Source organism: Heterodontus francisci, chromosome 4, assembly GCF_036365525.1.
Source record: "Heterodontus francisci isolate sHetFra1 chromosome 4, sHetFra1.hap1, whole genome shotgun sequence".
NCBI classification, from domain to species: Eukaryota; Metazoa; Chordata; class Chondrichthyes; order Heterodontiformes; family Heterodontidae; genus Heterodontus; species Heterodontus francisci.
The window spans coordinates 121,980,829-122,002,963 of NC_090374.1; the positions used below are offsets into that span (position 1 = coordinate 121,980,829).

The window sequence follows — 22,135 nt, forward strand, 5'->3', positions numbered from 1 at the left end:
CAGACACAGATTGTTCCAGTGAGCCAACAGCTCAATACTGGGGAATGGTGGAGAGACAGAAAGGAGAATGAATGATCTGCACCTTACACAAGGTCAAAGCTGCCACTGGGACCATCTGCCACCATGAAGCACTATACCTCCTTGATATTCAACATCTGAAACGCCGCCATTCTCTGTGATCCATTTCCAAAGGACTACCCACACGCAGTTCATATCTACCACCTATCCCAATAGAACCAGTACATATCCAGTAATATTTTATTCAACTGCCTATTCGTGAATTTTTAAAGCACAGGAGACCATTCAGTCCACTGCACCTGTACCTGTATCAACTACCATTTAGCCTCATTTCCCGGTCCTTTTAATGTGTTTAGACAAATATTTCACTGCTTTCTTTTTAAAAGTGATCATGGATTGTGCTTACATCTAATTTTTCCTTCTTTTGTTTTTCTAATTACCTTAAAATTAAGATTACTGACAGGAATTTCACCTCCCCAGTTACCTTACCAAATCCTCAGATAATTTAGCCCTCTTAACCTTTTTGTTTCAGCAAAGAGCCCCGGTGTCTAACAAAAGTTTCTGATCCCTGGGGGCAGATTTTTGCCCCTAAATGAGAGCAGGAACAGAGGCAGGTGGGTGCAAAAATTAGCATCGCCAGCTATCGTGGCGGTTTGCCGTCGCCATTCTAACCGCTGGTAATTTTGCTCATGAGATGGGAGAAGGCGAGACCCGGGAACCCCTCCAATTCAGATAATAGGCCAATTAATCTTGTTAACGAGCTTGTTGTCAGCTCGTCAAAGGCCAGTTTGGAATTTTTGTGGGAATGCAAAGGTTACCTGATGGATCAGGAACTGTCTAAGTAGAAGGAGGTGGCAACACTGCAGGGAGCTGGGTCTGGCCGTGCCATTCAATAACATGGGCCCATAAAAGGATATATGGCTGAGAGGGACACTGAACCATTGGCACACAGTTGCCATCGGGTGAGAAAAGTGAGCAGAGCAACTGGTCTGTATGCGCTTGAGCAGTGAAGGAGGTCGTTACCCACCAGAGATGGTGAGGCCGTAAGTGGAAGGGCGGGTGGGTTTGTCCAGTAAGCTTTGTCAGTGGAGCTGACTGCAAGAAAGGCAACAGCTGGACTTGGGATTAAGGTACTCAGAGATATGGTTGAGTAGCAAAGAGGATCAACATCCTCAGGAGCAGATGCAGGGGAAGGCAGGGGAGAGGAATGATGGGCAGGAAGGCAACAGAGGCCAACTACCTGAACATGTACTGGTACTCTGCAGTACATCCTGCAAAGGTCTCATGCCTTGCGGTAGTTTGCTGCACTCTCAATAGCATAGCCCTCCAGAGAGAAGTGGACCTTGAAGAGGGCGAGATCAACACAGCTCATCAGAGGAGGAGGAAGATGCAGAGCAGAGAGATAGCCAGGGCCACCTCAGGAGTCCAAGCTCTCTCAGCATGGCGTGAATGCCAGGGAAAATCTGATCCAGGCATGTTTCATCTGAGCACTTCTCATCCAGCTGGACTGCATGCTCTGGAACTCTCTTTGATCTGCCTGTGAGAACACTTCCATTGAAGACACAACCTTGAATAGATCCACTCATTGTCAATGCATGGAGCACATCTGCCCAGCAGGCTCACTGTTCATGTTCAAAGACCAAGGTTTCACTTCACCACTTAATCACTCTTTTCCAGTTTTGCCATTAAAAATGGAAGCTTACACGTCTGGGATCATGTATGAACATTTATAGGGTTAATAATAAATTACGAAGTGCACATTTACAGGTGAAATAAACCCCAGTGAACCTGCACAGCGGCATCTGCTCTTGGCCATTTCTACATGGTGTTTCTCTTGTGGCCTCGGATGAGGTGAAGGCCGCCTGCTCCAGTGTGTGTGCTTGCGGCTGAGATGCACGTGCCCGTTGTCTTAGTCGTGGAGGTGCCAGTGAGGGCAGCTCCAGAGGCTGCTGCACCAGCGTCAATGCAAGGACAGCCTCTGTCACAGGGCAGAGGAGCCAAGGAGGCCAGTGATGATGATGATGATGGCGATGCCCCATGAGAGGTAGCACCCTCATTCTCCTCGATGACTGCCTCAACCTTTGGATGGTGCTCCGGATCGCTGGAGAGTGGGAAAAACTTTACTCTCATTTTTCTTGTTTTTGTTTTCAGACAGCAGCTGTTCATCATTCTGTCATTTGCAACTCCTCGAGGCACATTTTTTGTTTCTTTACTTGTCCCATTATCACTCCCTTTGGCCTGGAAACACTAACTCTTTTGTCACTTAATCTCTCCTGTCGACATTGGTACCAACGACATAGGTAGGAAGAGAGATGAGGTCCTGAAAGCAGAGTTTAGGGAGTTAGGAAAGAAATTAAAAAGCAGGCCCTCAAAAGCAGTATTCTCAGGATTAATCCCAGTGCCACGTGCTAGTGAGCACAGGAATATGAGGATTAAATGATTGAACACGTGGATGGAAATTGGTGCAGGAGGAAGGGCATTGGATTTCTGAGGCATTGGGACTTGTTCTGGGGTAGGTGGAACTTGTACAAGATGGATGGGTGGCACCTTAGCAGCACTGGAACTAACATACTTGCAGGGAGATTTGCTAGTGCTGTTGGGGAGGGTTTAAACTAAATTAGCAGGGGGTTGGGAATCTGAGAGGAGCTCAGATTGGAGGGAAGCAAAACTGCCAACAGGAAGTAGAAAAGTGAAATTAGAAAGAAGACGAGATGAAGGCAAATATCAAATAAGATCAAAATAAGGAATAATGTTAAGACAAAGTTAAGGGCACTCTATCTGAATGTACGCAGCATTCGCAACAAGGTAGATGATTTGAAGGCACAAATAGAGGTAAGTGGGTATGATTTAATTGCCATTACAAATCTGCCTTCGTCAGATACAGGAGAAATGCCGTGAACAACAGATGCCCCTCTACATTGCTTTCATTGATCTCACCAAAGCCTTTGACCTCGTCAGCAGACGTGGTCTCTTCAGACTACTAGAAAAGATTGGATGCCCAACAAAGCTACTAAGTATCATCACCTCATTCCATGACAATATGAATGGCACAACTCAACATGGTGGCTCCTCATCAGACCCCTTTCCTATCCTGAGTGGCGTGAAACAGGGCTGTGTTCTCGCACCCACACTTTTTGGGATTTTCTTCTCCCTGCTGCTTTCACATGCGTTCAAGTCCTCTGAAGAAGGAATTTTCCTCCACACATGATCAGGGGGCAGGTTGTTCAACCTTGCCCGTCTAAGAGCGAAGTCCAAAGTACGGAAAGTCCTCATCAGGGAACTCCTCTTTGCTGACGATGCTGCTTTAACATCTCACACTGAAGAGTGCCTGCAGAGTCTCATCGACAGGTTTGCGGCTGCCTGCAATGAATTTGGCCTAACCATCAGCCTCAAGAAAACGAACATCATGGGACAGGACGTCAGAAATGCTCCATCCATCAATATTGGCGACCACGTTCTGGAAGTGGTTCAAGAGTTCACCTACCTAGGCTCAACGATCACCAGTAACTTGTCTCTCGATGCAGAAATCAACAAGGGCATGGGTAAGGCTTCCACTGCTATGTCCAGACTGGCCAAGAGAGTGTGGGAAAATGGTGCACTGACACGGAACACAAAAGTCCGAGTATATCAGGCCTGTGTCCTCAGTACCTTGCTCTATGGCAGCGAGGCCTGGACAACATATGTCAGCCAAGAGCGACGTCTCAATTCATTCCATCTTCGCTGCCTCCGGAGAATACTTGGCATCAGGTGGCAGGACCGTATCTCCAACACAGAAGTCCTCGAGGCGGCCAACATCCCCAGCTTGTACACACTACTGAGTCAGCAGCGCTTGAGATGGCTTGGCCATGTGAGCCGCATGGAAGATGGCAGGATCCCCAAAGACACATTGTACAGCGAGCTCGCCACTGGTATCAGACCCACTGGCCGTCCATGTCTCCGCTTTAAAGACGTCTGCAAACGTGACATGAAATCCTGTGACATTGATCATAAGTCGTGGGAGTCAGTTGCCAGCGTTCGCCAGAGCTGGCGGGCAGCCATAAAGACAGGGCTAAAATGTGGCGAGTCGAAGAGACTTAGTAGTTGGCAGGAAAAAAGACAGAGACGCAAGGGGAGAGCCAACTGTGCAACAGCCCCGACAAACAAATTTCTCTGCAGCACCTGTGGAAGAGCCTGTCACTGTAGAATTGGCCTTTATAGCCACTCCAGGCGCTGCTTCACAAACCACTGACCACCTCCAGGCGCATATCTATTGTCTCTCGAGATAAGGAGGCCCAAAGATGAAGAAGATGACAAAGACATGATTACAGGGTGACCAGGACTAGAATTATTCGTCATTTAGGAAGGATAGGCGGAGGAGAAAAGGAGGTGGAGTTGCACTGTTAATAAGAGATGAGATCAGTATGTTAGTGAGAGAGGATTTCTGATCGAAGATGTAGAATCAATTTGGGTGGAGCTAAGAAACAGCAAGGGACAGCAAACATTGGTGGGAGTTGTTCATAGGCCACTAAACTGTAGTGGTAATGCTGGGTATGGTATAAATCAGGAAATTAGGGCTCCATGTAGCATGGGCAATACAGTAATAATGGGCAACTTCAATTTACATATAGGCTGGGTAAACCTAATTAGCACTAATGTTATGGAGGATGAATTCCTGGAGTGTATACGAGATGGGTTTCTGTAGCAGTATGTTGAAGAACCAACTAGGGATCGGGCTATTTTAGATTTAGTATTATGCAATGAGAAATGGCTAATTAATAACCATGCTGTAAAGAAGCCATTAGGAAAGAGTGACCACAATATGATAGAATTTTACATTAAGTTTGTAAGTGATATTGTTCATTCTGAAAGTAGGGTCTTAAATCTGAACAAAGGAAACTAAGAAGGTATGAGGGGCAAGTTGACTATAGTGGATTGGGAAAATACATAAAAGATGTTATGGTAGACAGGCAATAGCTCGTATTTTAAAATGTATTACACAGTTTGCAACAAATATGCATCGCTCAAAGACACAAAAACCCAACAGGAAAGGTGAAACAACCGTGGCTAACAAAAGAAGTTAAGGATTGCAGTTAGTCAAAGGAAGTGGCTTATAAGGTCGCCAGAAAAAGTGGTAAGCCTGAGGATTGGGAGGAATTTAGAATCCAGCAAAAGAAAATCAAGAAACTGATAAAGGGAAAAGAGAGTATGACTGCAAGTTAGCTAGAAACATGTAATGTAAAAGCTTCTTTAGGTATGTGAAAAGGAAAAGATTAGAAAGGACAAATGTGGGTTCATTACAGGCGGAGACAGGAGAATTTGTGGTGGAGAATGGAGAAATGGAGGAGAGTCTAAACAATTACTTTGTGTCTGTCTTCACAGAGGAAGACACAGAAAATCTTCCAGAAATACAAAGGAACCAAGCGACTTGTAAAAATGAGGAACTGAAAGAAATTAGTTTCACTAAAGAGGTAGTACTTGAAAAATTAATTGGATTGAATGTTGATAAATCCCTGGATCAGATGAACTACATCCCAGAGTATTGAAGGAGGCAGCGACAGAGATTGTGGATTGCATTGTTGGTTATCTTTCAAAATTCTATAGATTCTGGAAGGGTTCCTGAAAACTGGAAAGTAGCAAATGTATACCCACTATTTAAGAAGGGAGCAAGAGAGAAAACGCAGAACTACAGACCTGTTAGTTTGACGTCAGAATCTATTATAAAGGATGTGATAACTGGACGCTTGAAAAAAAATATGATTGGGCAGAGTCAACATGGATTTATGAAAGGGAAATCATGTTTGACAAACCAGTTAGAGTTTTTTGAGTTTGACTTTGCCATTTCTGATGAAAGGTCACTAACCTGAAACATTAACTCAGCTTCTCTCACCACAGATCCTGCCAGACCTGCTGAGTATTTCCAGCACTTTTTGTTTCTATATTAGAGTTTTTTGAGGATGTTACTCGTAGCACAGTGATATGGTCAAGTTTGACCACAACAGGTTGAATTCTTTCTTAAAGTGGATGTACTGGCCAATTCAGTGGTGTTTGATTACTTACTTGCTATGATCATAACAATAACCAATTGGACAGGTTTTCTTGAGTTAACAAAGAAAGAGGTTAACTTTATTGTACCTGAACTGAACTAATAAGATAACAACATGCCAACTTCACACTAGAGGTTTTACACACACACAAATAGGTTACAGAGTGGGAACAGTAGCTTGATTGAGTTAAAGTCCATAAAAAAAAGGTATAGAGTCTGTGGAGGCTGGTGATTTGGCTGGCTTCTAGCTGAATTCAGTGGTCCTGAGACTTATAGTTTGAAGAAGTAGATGACTGATTCGGTGAGTCTCTTGGAGATAGTGATGCGGATGATTTTCTCCAACGGGGTTTCTAATTGTAGCCGGAGTATGCAAAGGTAGACAAGCAGAAGGCTTTTGATAAGGTCCTACACAGGAGGTTCGTTATGAAAATTAGAGCACATGGGATTCGGGGTAATATATGGCTATGGATTGAGAATTGGTTAACAGACAGAAAGCAGAGAGTAGGATTCTCAAGATGGCAGGCTGCTACCGCAAGGATCAGTGCTGGGGCCACAGCTGTTCACAATATATATATAAATATATAAAAATGATTTGGATGTGGGGACCAAATGTAATATATCCAAGTTTGCTGATGACATAAAACTAGGTGGGAATGTAAGTTGTGAGGAGGATGCAAGAAGGCTTCAAGGGGATTTGGACAGGCTAAGTGAATGGGCAAGAACATGGCAGATGGAATATAATGTGAATAAGTGCGAAGTGATCCACTTTGGTAGAACAAACAGAAAGGCAGAGTATTTTTTAAATGGAGAGAGGTTGGGAAGTGTTGATGTCCAAAGGGACCTGGGCATCCTTGTTCATGAGTCACTAAAAGCTAGCATGCAGGTGCAGCAAGCAATTAGGAACACAAATGGTCTGCTGGCCTTTATAGGAAGGGGATTTGAGTACAGGAGTAAAGAGATCTTGCTGCAATTGTATAGAGCCTTGGTGAGACCACAACTGGAGTATTGTGTACAGTTTTGGTCTCCTTATCGAAGGAAGGATATACTTGCCATAAAAGGTGTGCAACAGAGGTTCAGACTACTCCCTGGGATGGCAGGATTGTCTTATGAGGGGAGATTGCAGAAACTGGGCCTGTATGCTCTCGAGTTTCGAAGAATTAGAGGTGATCTCATTGAAACTTACAAACTTTAGGGGAGGCATTGGTGTAGTGGTAATGTCACTAGACTCGTAATCCAGAGTCCAGGCTAATGCTCTGGAGACATGTGTTCAAATCCCACCATGGCAGATGGTGAAATTTGAATTCAATTAATAAATCTGGAATTAAAAAGCTAGTCTAATGGTAACCATGAAACCACTGTCGATTGGTATCAAAACCTATCTGGTTCACTAATGTCCTTTAAGAAAGGAAATCTGCCGTCCTTACCTGGTCTGGCCTACATGTGACTCCAGACCCACAGCAATGTGGTCTTAAAATGCCCTCTGAAATAGCCTAGCAAGCCACTCAGTTCAAGGGCAATTAGGTATGGGCAATAAATGCTGGCCTAGCATTAAGATTAAGCAACCTGATAACTGTTCAAATCTTCCACTTCTAGAAGTACTTCTAGAAATAAATAGCTGAATATCATATACATGAAGAAATATTTTTCGGCACCAGAGTAAGCACGGACCCCATCCATTCTGAGATGTCCCCTTATAAAGACTGCCAAGGGTCTCAATAAAACAGAAATATGAAAGAAGATTGAGGCATTCATCCAACTGATTTCATTACACTTAATAACACAATAAGAGTATATTTCACCTGTTGTAGTCTACCATTTAAAAATAATCTACTTCACCCCATCACTGTTGGTTATAGATACCAACATCGTGGTAAAGTTAGTTTGTTTCATGGTCAGTTGTGCTTGCCAACATAAGATTATTCCCTCACTGAGGCAAAGTTATGACTAAAGCAAGATAAAGCACCGGTTGAGAGCTATCTGCAATGGAGACATCACAATGTGGATGACACGTTGAAAATGATCAATGACAGTTTTCAATGGAGAAAAGAATTTTCTGTTCATGGTAAGTTGCTAACAATATGAAAATATATGTATGATAACTAATTTAAATTCTTTTCACAGTATACCTTTAAAACCTGACTCCAAAGACCAACTATTTGTATTGACATCTGTTCTGACTACACCTTTATGAGAAGAAAGGCTTGCATTTTTTTAGCATTTCATTAAAATAATGTGTATCTTAAAAATATTGTAAAACATTCCACTACCCTGAATTTCTTTACATTGTGGTGGTATCTGTAAGCAAATGTCCAATTTTGTGCACAGCAAAACCCCAAAAGCCACAATGAGATAAATAAACAGTTAATCTGTTTTTTTTGGAGACTGTTGAGGGGAAGCTAGTGGCACCAAAAGTTGGAGGGATGGGGTGGGGGTTCGTGGCAGTGGTGGGGGGGGGGGGGGGGTGGTGGAAATACATGATGCTCAATTCTTGATCGTAATACTGAGCAAAATGACGATGTGTAAGAAATGCATTCAGGTAAATGTAGCTGCAGGCTGACAAGTCCTCGGGTCCTGATGGGCTTCATCCTAGGGTCCTAAAAGAGGTGGTTAATGAGGTAGATGCGTTGGTGTTAATTTTTCAAAATTCGCTAGATTCTGGAAAGTTCCATCAGACTGGAAAGTAGCAAATATAACCCCTCTATTCAAGGAGGAGGGGTTGGGGGAGGCAGCAAACAGGTAACTATAGGCCAGTTAGCTTGCCGTCGGTCGTAGGGAAGGGGTTAGAATCGATCATTAAGGAGGCTATAGCTATGCACTTCGAAAAACTCAAGATAATCGAGAATAGCATGTTTTGTGAAAGGGAAATCATGTTTAACCAATTTATTGGAGTTCTTTGAAGGAGCAACATGCACTGTGGATAAAGGGGAGCCCGTTGACATACTGTACTAGGATTTCCAGAAGGCATCTGTCAAGGTGCTAGGATTTCCAGAAGGCAACTGACAAGCTGCCCCATAAAAGATTATTGCTTCAAGTAGGGGCTCATGGTGTAGGGGGTAACATATCAGCATGGATAGAAGATTGACTGGCTGGCAGAAAAGACAGTATGCATAAATGGATCCTTCTCTGATTGGTAGGATGTGACAAGTGGAGTCCCGCAGGGGTCTGTGCTGGGGCCTCAACTTTTTACAATTTATATCAATGACTTAGATGAGTGGAGCGAGGGCATGGTAGCTAGATTTGCAGATGACACGAAGATAGGAAAGTATGTTGTGAAAATATAAGGAGGTTGCAGACTGATATAGATAGGTTGAGTGAGTGGGCAAAAATCTGTCAGATGGAGTATAATGTGGGAAAATGTGAAGTTGTTCACTTCGGCATGAAGAATAAAAAAGCAGAGTATTATTTAAATTGAGAATGCCTGCAGAATTCCGAGGTACAGAGGGATCTAGGTGTTCTACTGCATGAGTCACAAAAAATTAGGATGCAGGTACATCAAGTAATAAAGAAGGTTAATGGAATGCTATCCTTTATTACGAGAGGAATTGAAAATAAAAGTAAGGGTGTTATGTTTCAGTTATACATGTCATAGGTGAGCACATCTCGAATACTGTGTGCAGTTTTGGTCTCCTTATTTAAGGAAGGTGTTGGAGGTGGTTCAGAGAAGGTTTACTAGATTGATAGCTGGAATGAGCAGGTTGTCTTATGAAGAAAGGTTGGACAGACTGGGCTTGTTTTCACTGGAGTTTAGATGAGTGAGGGGAGACTTTATTGAAGTATAAAGGATCCTGAACAGTCTTGGCAAAGTGGATGTCGAAAGGATGTTTCCTCTTGTGGGTGAGTCCAGAACAAGGGGGCACTGTTTTAAAATTAGGTGTCACCCTTTTAGAACAGAGACGAGGGGAAATATTTTCTCTCAGAGGGTTGTGCGACTTTGGAACTCTGCCTCAGAAGGTGGTGGAGGCGGGGGTCATTGAATATTTTTTAAGGCGGAGGTAGATAGATTCTTGTTAGGCAAGGGAATCAAAGGTTAACGGGGGTAGATGGGAGTGTGGAAATCAAGACACAAACGGATCAGCCATGATCTTATTGAATGGCAGAGCAGGCTCGAGGGGCCGAATGGCCTACTTCTGCTCCTAATTCGTATGTTCATATGTTCCAGTTCATCAAAGATTATTGGAACTTTTGCCATCTTCCAATGCTTGGGCAACTGGCATCTCCGATTTTACTCTGCAAAAAAATTCCAGGAGCTGGTCACCTTCTCCTGAGTCAGCAGCAGACGTAAGGGATCTAACTCAGCAGACATATTGACCTGGTTTTTGCTGTGAGCGGCAAAGGAATGGCTTTTGCCATTCACCTCGCATACAGTTTGCCACAGACGTCTGGACGGCTTGTCAGCAGAGATTTCTGCTCTTCTGGCATCTGGATGAATTTGGCACAGGGGATCTGTGGCAAGCAGCAGGGAAGCTGCTCAACCTATCAGATTTAATAATTCTCATAGATGGCAAAGCAGGAAATAAAAAATACAGGAAACAAATTACATTTAAATCATTGTATAGGAAGCAAAATCCAAAAGCTATATAAAATATTATTTTAATTTTTTAAAAATCCACAACATTAATTTTCTTCTGAGGGAATGAAACTCCACACTTATAAAATTACTATTTTAGGGTCAGGGAGGTTGTTCAGCAACAATTATGACTTACTATACCATTAAAAATCTGTCACTTTTGATTTAACGAGGCTTAAGATTTTCTTTGGTCTTTAGTGCGATAATATTGGTTAATCGGTTCATGCCTTAACAGTGATAAATGTGCAGATTCCATCAGTGAAGACTGCAACAGCACAGCCTGTGGCAAAGCCCAATATCACTGACAGCAACTTTCAGATTTCTGCGTTTAACTGCACATGTGTGATGCCAGAAGTTGCTGTCAGTTTGTCCTGCAATAATGTTGCACACGGACAGCCTCGTCATTATTAATTAAGCAGAATCTGGGCCAGTATCTCCCCACTGCCCTACAGTTAGGAATGCTTTTATGTACGATACTTCTGTAAGTCAGGTTACAGAAGAGTGGCTTAAGTTGTCACGTCGCTGTGGAGATACTCACCATGTGGACTAGCTTTTGTTTTGAAAGTTCAGCGAATGTATTAATGCATTTCTAACTGACACATTGGTCACTACACATGCATGAAGTAATGATGAAAACCACAGTGGCTTACAGTTTTACAGCCACTCTCCCACACATGACTTTCTGATATGAGAACTTGTCTATACAGTGAGTATCTCCACTGAATCCGTGCCTGTGTTTAAGTTATTCTCTTGTAACTTTGACCACAGGGGAACAAAATTATGAGAACAGATTGCATAAAATTGGCTTTTATACACTTCAGTTTAGAAGGATGAAGGGTGATCTAACTGAGCTTTTTAAAATGATAGAAGAGATCCAATAGGGTAGATAAAGGAAGTATTTCCTTGGGTGGAAGATTGCAGAACGAGGGGTGCAAATCTTAAAATTAGAGCTTGGACATTTAAGAGAGAAATAGCAAGCACTCATTCTCACAAATGGTCGTGGAAATCTGGAAAAGTCTCCTGTAAAAGGCCATGGATGCTGGGTCAATTGAAAGTTTCAAAACTGAGATTGATACATTTTATTTTTAAGTAAGGGTATCAAAGGTTATGGACCAAAGGGGGGGTAAATGGAACAGATCAGTCATGACTTAATTGAACGGCAGAACAGGTTTGAGGGGCTGAATTGTCTACTATTCTTCCTGTGTAAAGATAAAAATGCCTACAGAGTCTCAAGTCAGTGCTCTCGTATGTAACCTAACATTTAGTAAATATTCCTAAAAAGCTTCACAGAAGTTCAGGCAGACAAGTTTATTAATGGCAATGGTAAAGCAAAGAAAAATGGGGCGGCGCAGTGGTTAGCACCGCAGCCTCACAGCTCCAGCGACCCGGGTTCAGTTCTGGGTACTGCCTGTGCGGAGTTTGCAAGTTCTCCCTGTGCCCGCGTGGGTTTCCGCTGGGTGCTCCGGTTTCCTCCCACGGCCAAAGACTTGCAGGTTGATAGGTAAATTGGCCATTGTAAATTGCCCCTAGTGTAGGTAGGTGTAGGAGAATTGAGGGAAGGTGGGGATATGGTAGGGAATATGGGATTAATGTCGGATTAGTATAAATGGGTGGTTGATGGTCAGCACAGACTTGGTGGGCCGAAGGGCCTGTTTCAGTGCTGTATCTCTCTATGACTATGACTCTAAAATACATAGGAGAAGACATGGAGAGAGTAATTAGTCATCTTTTAACTTGTTTTGTTTTGTTTTTTCATGGGATGTGGGCATTGCTGGCAAGGCCAGCATTTGTTTTTCATCCCTCATATATATTCTTCACCAAATTTGACAAATATTGTTTGGTCCAATAAATACTTCTTCGCAAGCATAAAAGCCAACTCAAACACTTTCCAGATTTATACTTTCATACCCCACATACACAACTTCCACTTAAACAGATCTTTGGACATACAAATGATGAATGAATATAAAAAATGTTGCAATGCAATGTATTACTATTCACAAACTACTATGTACTGAATCACCACCGCCTATTTCAGTGCCAACTTGCAAAGTTTAACCTACGAGGAATGGTCACCAGTTCATTACCATTACCCATAAATCATTTTATATGGTGCCTATAGCAACAGTATGCTTATCAGAAATACAAGAGAGATCAAGAGAAATTAACATCCATTCAAAAACATCCAACCATTTCTTTATCAAAGGGCACCTGAACATACAAGAGCATCATGACCTGGAACAATACAGAATTAACTCCTTACACATCAACAAAGAAAGCAAACTAAGAATAAAATGTCGCTGACCGTTAAGGATGGCAGTGTAAAATGGGCACCTCTAAAGAAGAAATGTTTGTGATCAGTTCTTTTAAAAATGTTGAGGGAATAATGAAACCTATTCGAGTGAAATCCTGTAAAATCCAATCCCATATTCACTTTTTTGGAACAAGATAAGACTTGAAAATGATTATAATTCATAATGTGAAAACATAAATGTGCATTTTTTAAGTGGTGGTGATTGTACCTCAAAAGTTATGAATATTATTAAACATTTATAGATTGCTAGGCTGCAGGAAACCCCATGAAATGACCAGAATAGGTTTGTATCAAGCTTACTGGTCATGCCTAATCAAGAAAATATTCAAATTACTCTTAGATTAGCTTCACTGATTGGATCATGAGATATTAATATGCATCACAAAGAACTTGGTGGGATTGAAACATCATTATGAGTGTTTCAAACCCATCAGGAGGAGATGCTAAATGAAGACCAGATGCACTAGCTATAATTAGGGCCCTACTAAATTTACAGCCGTGAAAACAGCATCACTGACCGTGAAATCGCGGGTCCTCTGTGAAATTGGCCATTTTGCGAACTTTGCCTGTTTTATTCATTGACACAAGGCTCACCTTGCTGATTGCTGGGCATGTTGCAAACATCGCGTGATTTAGTGATTGACACAAAGCTCAACTCACTGATTGGTAGATGAGGAGGCCCTCTGGTGCAGTTTTGAGAGAAGCAGTCTCGAGTATTAGCAGAAAAGCGTGAATGCCAGAATGAGTAAATCAAAAACGGCCACAACCATTACTGCAGCACATCGAATGAAAGAATTTGGAAGCCAAATGCTCTTGGTGGAATACTGTTTTGTAAAAGCTGCAGTGTTCTGTTGGATCACACATGGCGGTCAACAATTCAGCATCACTTAGAGTTCCAAAGCCATCACAACAGAAAGACAGCATCCGACACCACAATGCTGGAAAATGAATGCGCACAAAAAGGCAACGATTTCATCTCTTTTTAAGAAGTCGACAGAGAGCTCAGAAAATTATCAGTTGGTTACAATGGAACTTGTGGATGCTTATGCAAGTGCCAACATACCATTAGAAAAACTTGATCACCCAAAGCTGTGGGTATTCATTCAACGTTATGTAAAAAATGATGGGTGCTTGCCAAGCGCAAATAAATTACGACAGGACTACCTACTGATGACTTTTGCTACACAGTTTGAGGACATGAAGTCTCAGATTGACGCATGAGAGTCTTTTGCGATTATTTGTGATGAGGCCACCGACTAAGACGTGCGGCACGTTTTGTTTCATTTTATGTCTGGTAAGGCTGAAGGTGTACAGTCAGGAAAGCCAACAGTGCTCACAGACTGCGTCCACTTAGGAACTGTTAATTACACCATTTTCCCCAAGTGATAATCAAAAACATTTCAAAATACAATGCAGATTTCAACAAAGTGTCTGCTTTCATTCGTGACAATGCAACTTACATGACAAAATCTTTCAAATTTGTGCTCCAAGGTGTAATGCCTAATGCTATCCATATTACATGTGATGCACATATAATGCCTCTAGTCAGTGAGCTATGGAAAAGCAAGTTCGGTAAAGTCGACAAACTGGTCAGCTACATTAAAAAGATCTTCAAACACTGTGCTAGCCGCAAGCTTCAATACAGGCAACACATTGCAAATGCGGTTGAAATTTGGGAACAAAACATCGCCCTTCCTCCAGAGCCAGTATTTATACTTGGAATTCTTGGTTTCGGGCAGTACAGTACCATGCAGCTCATCTGAAATACTACTCGGACTTCATCTCAGAAGAGCGCACACAGACACCAAAAACACAGGTTTTAACAGACATTGTAACCCTTCTAAACAATGCTCAGCTTAATGAGGGGGTTCAGTTTGTTGCCAAGAATGCTATATTTAATCACTTGGCTTGAATCTCGACACGCCACAATACACAAAGCTTATAATAAAGAAATGGATATACTGTTCTGGGCTGAAGCACAGTCAAATGAATAACACTCTGATGACGCTGAATTAAATACCTGTGCTTGCATGGCAAAGAAGCTCAACAATATTATTTCTATGGGGAATAATCAAGAGGTGAAGAAAAAGCAGTTCAGAGGTTTCAACAGCCTTCAGCGGCGTTCCTGAAAACTGCATATTTCTGACCCTGCACACATGCACCTATTGATGGTGGATTTAAACTCATTTAATGCAATTCCTGATTTTGACAAGAACTGTAGGCTGGAGATTCCTGCTTGTAAAAGCATTGCAAAAGAAGCAGATTGTACTTTGCCTGTGCAAGTCTAGCACAGCGCTATCTGACAATTCCAACAAACTCTGTGGAGGCAGAGAGAGTTGTGTCTAAACACGAACTGGTGCTCACAGCGCAGAGACAGGGAATGAAGAAAGAGACAGTTGCAGGTTGCTCCAAGCCACATTCAAACACTGACTTCAGTGAGTAAAGAATGTGACCTGTTTATGGTCAGTTTTTTACAATAGTTTTTGAGTATACAATAAATGGCATTTGAAACCAGAGACCTCCCTTGTCTTTTTTTTTGTTTTAAATATATTATTGTCATTGTTTGTTGTGATAGTGAAATTTACGATTTAAATATGTGAAATCATGAAATTCACAATTCTTAAAATGCTGTGACCATGAAATTTGTAAAATTTGACTGTCAACTTGGTAGGAACCTAGCCATAATTGCTTAGACAGTAGAAATGACAGATACTGGGGAGAAATCCACCATCTCAATCCAAGAAAATAACGTTTGACATAAAGAACCGAAAGCGGTGAAGAAAGAATTGGTTTGCTGGGGGGCAGTGGGAGAAGGGGGAGAATTTAAGAGGAGGAAAAAAAAGATTATGGCATAGACTTTTGTCTTTACTGCCTGGATGGTAATCGGGTGAAGTACATTAAAATCAATGAGATTAAAATTGGAAGAGTTCCATAATGGGCAGGTGATCCACTACACCATACTACTGCCAGGAGTTGAAGGCAAAAACCTACTTCTTTATGTTCAATTTGCAACTCTACAATTCCTTATGTGGCTGCATTGTATTAGCTCACTATATGAAGATCTGTACTATGTAAATGCTAGATCACAATCTATCTGCCTATGGCTATAAAATCTTAATGAAAGAGTTTAGAAACACCATGCTCTTCCATATTGCTCTAGAAAAGCTTTTGCTGTAACAAAAATCGTGAAACAATGATTAATCTTTCATTGAAATAATTTTAAACATTCCAAAGAATACTAAAATTATGAGAAAATATTCAGTTTTTTTTCTAACTAGAGCTTGTGCAGGGACTTAATAGCTGTTCAAAAACCTAATAATCAAAATGTTTGGAAGTTTTTAAAAAACAAAATTTACCTGAAGGATGCACCAGTAGTGCCATCACAAGAGATTGGTGATTATATGGAAAGTAGAGTTTCAATGGCATCTGTGGAGAACGTAAAAAGGATTGAAAAAGAACTGAATGATTACGGACTATATCTATATGCATTAAGTATGAAGACGGAGGCTGTACAAATTAAATTCATATTGCAGTGAATCACTCATTAGATGACCATAATTCCAATGGAAAGAGCAAAGCCAATAGCCAGACAAATAAAATTATTTGTAATGCTCTTTTCTTCCCCAAAAATATACTTTATTCATAAAAATCTGTAAAAAAAAATACATTACAACACAGTTCAAAACAGCACCAAGTTGACATTCCAAAAAGTGCAAAGGAAATCAGTTTTCTTCAATACAGGAGTGAGTTGCCTCACAACCCTTCCATTCCGTTTTACATGCCATGTACATTTTACAGCAAACCCATATTTGGTGTATACAGCCAGAGAGGTTTCCCATGGGTCCAGCCCCTCAGTTCACTTTAGTGGGAAGACCTTACACAGTGCTCTTTCCCCATTGACCCTTTGCAGCGGCTGCCCCGAGCTTTACTGCATCCCTCAGCATGTATTTGGAATGCTGTGAAAGAAAGGCTTTTCTGAAGCTTCATAGCTAACATATCAAGGGTTGTTTACCTCAGGAGCTTGCATTGCAAAAAACAATATTTAGGTGCAACTTACACACATGGGGCTGGAACTTGTCCTCCAGTTGCCAGGAGCGGTGGCGGGTGAAGAAAATGGCAGCCATCACCCACGGGCCCCGTGCTGCTGCGATCTTGTGTTTGACGGCTACTTTGCATATGCACAGTAGCAACCCCACCCCACCCCAAACACGTGGCGGGGATGGCCTTGGTGATGCCATTCATGGCGTCACCTGATGAAGGAGCAGATGTTGCCGCTATTTTTAAAAGGCTGCCAGCCTTGCAAACAGCACAACATTGTGCAGGGTTGACCCCTTCCCCCCCAATACACAACAGAATGCAGAGTTAACCCCTCCCCACCCCATACACAACAGAATGCAGAGTTGAACCCTTCCCCAACTCGGTGGCGCCAGCTTTCCCTGGACGGGAAAGTGAAGGCATGTGTGCCACACATGACGCTGAAGATCGGGAATGAAGGTAAGATCACTGCAAATTACATCTTAATTAATGCAAAGATGTAATTTAAATATACAAACTCGGGTCTTGTTGCAGAGCAGCAGAGGGGCTGCCACAGAGCTTCACCGCCACGGGCAAGATCAGGCCTGGCAATTCCGGCGTTGGGTTCCATGGTGGGCCGCTGCTGCTCCGATTCTCCACCCGAACCCCAACCCCACCGCCCCACCACAGAACCCGACGCCAGGCTGGGAACAAAATCTAGCCCATAGTTTCAGCAAATATATAAAAAAAGCTACAAAAGTTCCTAATTGTAAGTTTAAATCTTAGGGACTTAACTGAAAAAAAAACCTAAAATGGCTGATGTAATACAGCAAACTGGTCTTTTTCACTTTTGCGACTGAACACCAAATTAATAGTGGAATTTTACAGCATAGGAGGCCGTAATTGATCCCACTGTGCTTGTCCCAGCTCAGACTGAGCTATTCGGAGTCTCATTCCCCGACCCTTTTATATTTTCTCCCAATTTTCATTCCATTGATTCTTTTTCCTATATATTAATAACCTGGATTTGGGTATAGGCGGCATCATTTCAACTTGGAAATGTAGGTCTGCATTTTACCAGCCCTCTGGAGATAGGCTGGGAGGTTGGAGGGATAGGAAAATGACGGCAGAAGGTGTCAGGAGGGTAGCTTGAGATCTTCCCACTGTCACAGGATATTGGGAATGGCCGTAGCGCAGCTGCCTGCTGACCAAAGGCAGGCATTAAACCAATTAATTGGCCAATTAACGGCCACTTCCTGCCCCAGTTGGCATTTTAACAGCTTCGGGCCTGGCCATCACCACATGAGGTCACTAGATAGACCTTGGCAGCTTCCCAGTGGGTTTGGGGGGTTGGGTGGGGGCAAGGGCCTTCCTTAATATCCATGCCATAACCCACGGAGGAATCCCCCAGCAGCAACGGCAGCCCCTACAGCTCCGACACTAACCCTGGAGGGTTCACCCCTCTCATCACTGGTGCCTGCCCATCTGGCTCTAGCACAGTAAAAAACACTTAGCTGGCTTTCGAGAGCGCCTCAACTTGGAAGTGCCCTCTCCTCCTCCCTGCAGCCTCAGCTGCGGCTACCTCTATCAGTGAAGCTGCCGAGGCACTGGCCCTCTAATTGGGCCAGCAGCTCGGAGGCGGGCTATCATCCTCAGTTGGATGGCAGGCTCGATGGCAGCCTCTTAATTGGCTGCCGCTGGTAAAATCCTACCCAGAGAACCATCATCCGCCCACATGGGGTCGAGACCCGCTTTCGGTTGCCTCGGCGGGACAATCTGGGTTTACATAATATCCAGCCTATTGTAAAGTGTGAGGAAGACAGTAGCAGACTGCGAGAGGATATGGACATTCTGGTAAAAAGGACAGACACACGGCAGATTACATTTAACACAGAAAATTATGAAATTATACATTTTGATAGGAAGAACAAGGAGAGGCAATAGAAGCTGAACAGTACAATTTTAAAGGGGATGATGGCGTAGTGGTAATGTTACTGAAATAACCCAGAGGCCCAGGCTAATGCCCTGGGGACAGGGGTTCAAATCCCACCACAGTAGCTGATGCAATTTAATTCAAGTAATTAATAAATTCAATTAATTAATAAAAATCTGGAATTGAAAGCTAGTCTCAGTAATGGTGTCATGAAACTATCATTGATGGTCATAAAAACTCATCTGGTTCACTAATGTCCTTTAGGGAAGGAAATCTGCCATCCTTACTTGGTCTGTGACTCCAGACCCATAGCAATGTTGACTCTTAACTGCCCTCTGAAAAGGTCCACTCAGTCATCAAGGACAATTAAGGATGGGCAACAAATGCTGGCCTTGCCAGTGACGCCCACATCCTGTGAAAAAAGTCCAAAAAAGAGACACTTGGGTGTTCAATTACTTTGAAGGTGGCAGGACAAGTTGATGGGAGCCCATAAAATAGCGAGGGAAGGCGGGAGTACCCATCGTCTTCCCAACGCCATTCGATTTTGTCCAGGATGGCCCACCCAGAAGCCAAATGAGGTCCTTCAATGGTACAAAAACAAGAAAGTTATGCTAAGCTCATATAGAACGTTATGCTTAATTCTGGGCACCACACTTTAGGAAGAATAGAAAGGTCTGAGAAAGGGTGCAGAGGAGATTTACTAGAATGATACTAGGGTTGAAGAGCTTCAGTTATGTAGAGAGACCTGAGAACTGGGATTGTGCTAATTAGAACAAAGAAAGATGAGGGGAGTTCCTCAAAATTATGAAGCATTTTTAACAGAGTAAATAAGGAAAACCTTTTTCCACTGACAGGAGGATGCAGATTTAAGGTAACTGGCAAAAGAAGCTGAGGGGTGATAAGAATTCTTTTTATGCAGCAAGTTATAATGATCAGGAATACTCTGTCTGAAAGGGTGGTGGAAGCAAATTCAATAGTAACTTTTAAAAGGGAACTGGATATATGCTTCATATGAGGGAAGAGCAGGGGAGTGGGACTAATTGGATAACTCTTTCAAAGAGCCAGCACTTGCATTATGAACTGAATAATCTCCTTCTTTGCTGTATGATTCAAGGAATATTAAGGACACAGGTTCCACTTTTTCTGGTAGGTCATTCTACATCCAACAATGCTCTATACAATCCTCTAACCTCTTTTTCTCTTATGATAATCTTAAATTTATGTTCTCTACTCACCAACCAATGTAAATAATTTTTCCTGATTTGCTTAGATCAAAACACTTCATAATTTTGAGGACTTTTACCTGAGCTCCTCCTTCGTTCTAATTTAAAGAACCCCAGTTTCTCAAGTCTCTCCTCATAACCAAAGCTTCTCATTCCTGGTATCATCTAGGTGAATCTTTTTGGCAACACCTCTATGGCCTCAACCACCTTTTGAATGTAAGATGCCCAAAACTGGGCAGAATGGCCTGTGGTCTAACCAATTGTGTACATGTCTTGTGGTTTCTGTAACAATGAGGATAAATGCAATAACATGTCCACTATAAATAAGTGAAATTCCAGAATTCAATAGATAAATAAAACATTTTAGGACAAACAAAGTCTAAGAAGGAGGGATAAAATAAAATTAAGGTTAGTAATTCAGAAGAAAAACAAGAACAGCACCAAAATCAGAGAACAGATATAAGGGAGATTGCAAGTGCAGCAAAGAAAGTATGAAGGATAATAAAAAAAGCTTTTATAAACACATCAAAAGCAAGAGGATACTCAAAGAAAAGAATGACAAAGATCGTAATCTGATGAATAAAGGAGTAACTGAAATACTTAACAAGCATTCTGTTAATATTTACAAAGGAAGATACTGGACTGATGTGGAAGTATAACTAATGGGTGTTAAAAGGGACAAGATACTAAAAAGAATAAAATTAATTATTTACCAGTCCCAGAAAACGTATATCCCATAATACCAAGAGAAGTTTGTGAACAAACAGCAGAGGTACTCACCATAATCTTCCATGATTCTCTGGAAATGGAAATTGTACCTCAGGACTGGGGAATGACAAATGGCAAAAAGCATCCGTGTTTGGATTTGTCTTGTTCTCCAAGTACATAAATGGTTTGGACATAGATAGAGGGACTATCATAAGAAAATGCTGATAATTTCAAATTAGCAAGATAGAAAGAAATTAGAGGAGTGACTAGCTATGGCCAAAATAACAAAGTAAAGTATTCCAAAAGAATGGAAAATGAAAATATACCACAAATGATAAAGTTCTCAAATAAGGATAGTAAGAAAGAGATGGAGGGGTGCAGATATACAAATTTTTAAAAGCAGAATTGCAAGTGGAAAAAGAACATTAAAAATGCAAATGGAATGCTGGGTTTTAGACACTGAACACTGAAGGAAAGAGGTGGTGATGTATCTTTGGAAGACATTAATTAAAATACTGCATGCAGTTTTGGATACCCCATTGTAGAAATAGCACTGCAGTTACAGAACGGTACAAGAATACGGAATATATTAGCACAGGTAGCTACTGAAAGAAAGCACAAATGCATTTATATAGTGCCTTTCATGACTTGAGGATGTTCCAAAGTGCATCACAGCTAATGGAAGTACTTCTGAAGTGTATTCATTGTTTTAATATAGGGAAGCACGGCAGCTAACTTGCACACAGCTCTGTTTTCAGTCGTATGATTCATGTGTGTTGGTGCACTCTACTTTAACAATTCATAAGATGCAATCAGGGCTTGATATGGGTTAGCAGTTAATGTGAAACAAGTTACATACGAACAAACAAATATACAAATTAGGAGAAGTAGGCCATTCGGCCCCTCGAGCCTGCTCCGCCATTCAATAAGATCATGGCTGATCTGTTTGTGTTTCAAATTCCACACTCTCATCTACCCCTGATAACCTTTGATTCCCTTGCCTAACAAAAATCTATCTACTTCTGCCTTAAAAATATTCAATGACCCCATCTCCATCACCTTCTGAGGCACAGTTCCAAAGTCGCACAACCCTCAGAGAAAAAAATTCTCCTCTACTCTGCCCTAAAAGGGCGACTCCTAATTTTAAAACAGTGCCCCCTAGTTCTGGACTCACCCACAAGATGAAACATCCTTTCCACATCCAATTAATAGGTTAACAAACAATACTTTGTCGAGTGCAATCTTGGGCCATCTGAAACAAATAGCACTGTTGGGTAGTCATTCCATGCCACATCCCTTTAAGTGTGCTGTGATCTTCTGTATCTGTTCCCAGTCC

At 42.0% G+C, this 22,135-nt stretch overlaps 1 protein-coding gene across 2 annotated transcripts in view; it reads right to left on the minus strand.

The window, feature by feature from the left end:
* The window catches only part of fancc (FA complementation group C), a 221,779-nt gene that overhangs the window by 26,840 nt on the left and 172,804 nt on the right, over positions 1-22,135 (minus strand). For both annotated transcript variants that reach the window (XM_068030085.1, XM_068030084.1), the window contains exon 11: positions 16,278-16,347. In XM_068030085.1, the coding sequence (XP_067886186.1) occupies positions 16,278-16,347 (70 nt within the window). The remainder of the gene's footprint in view (positions 1-16,277; positions 16,348-22,135) is intronic.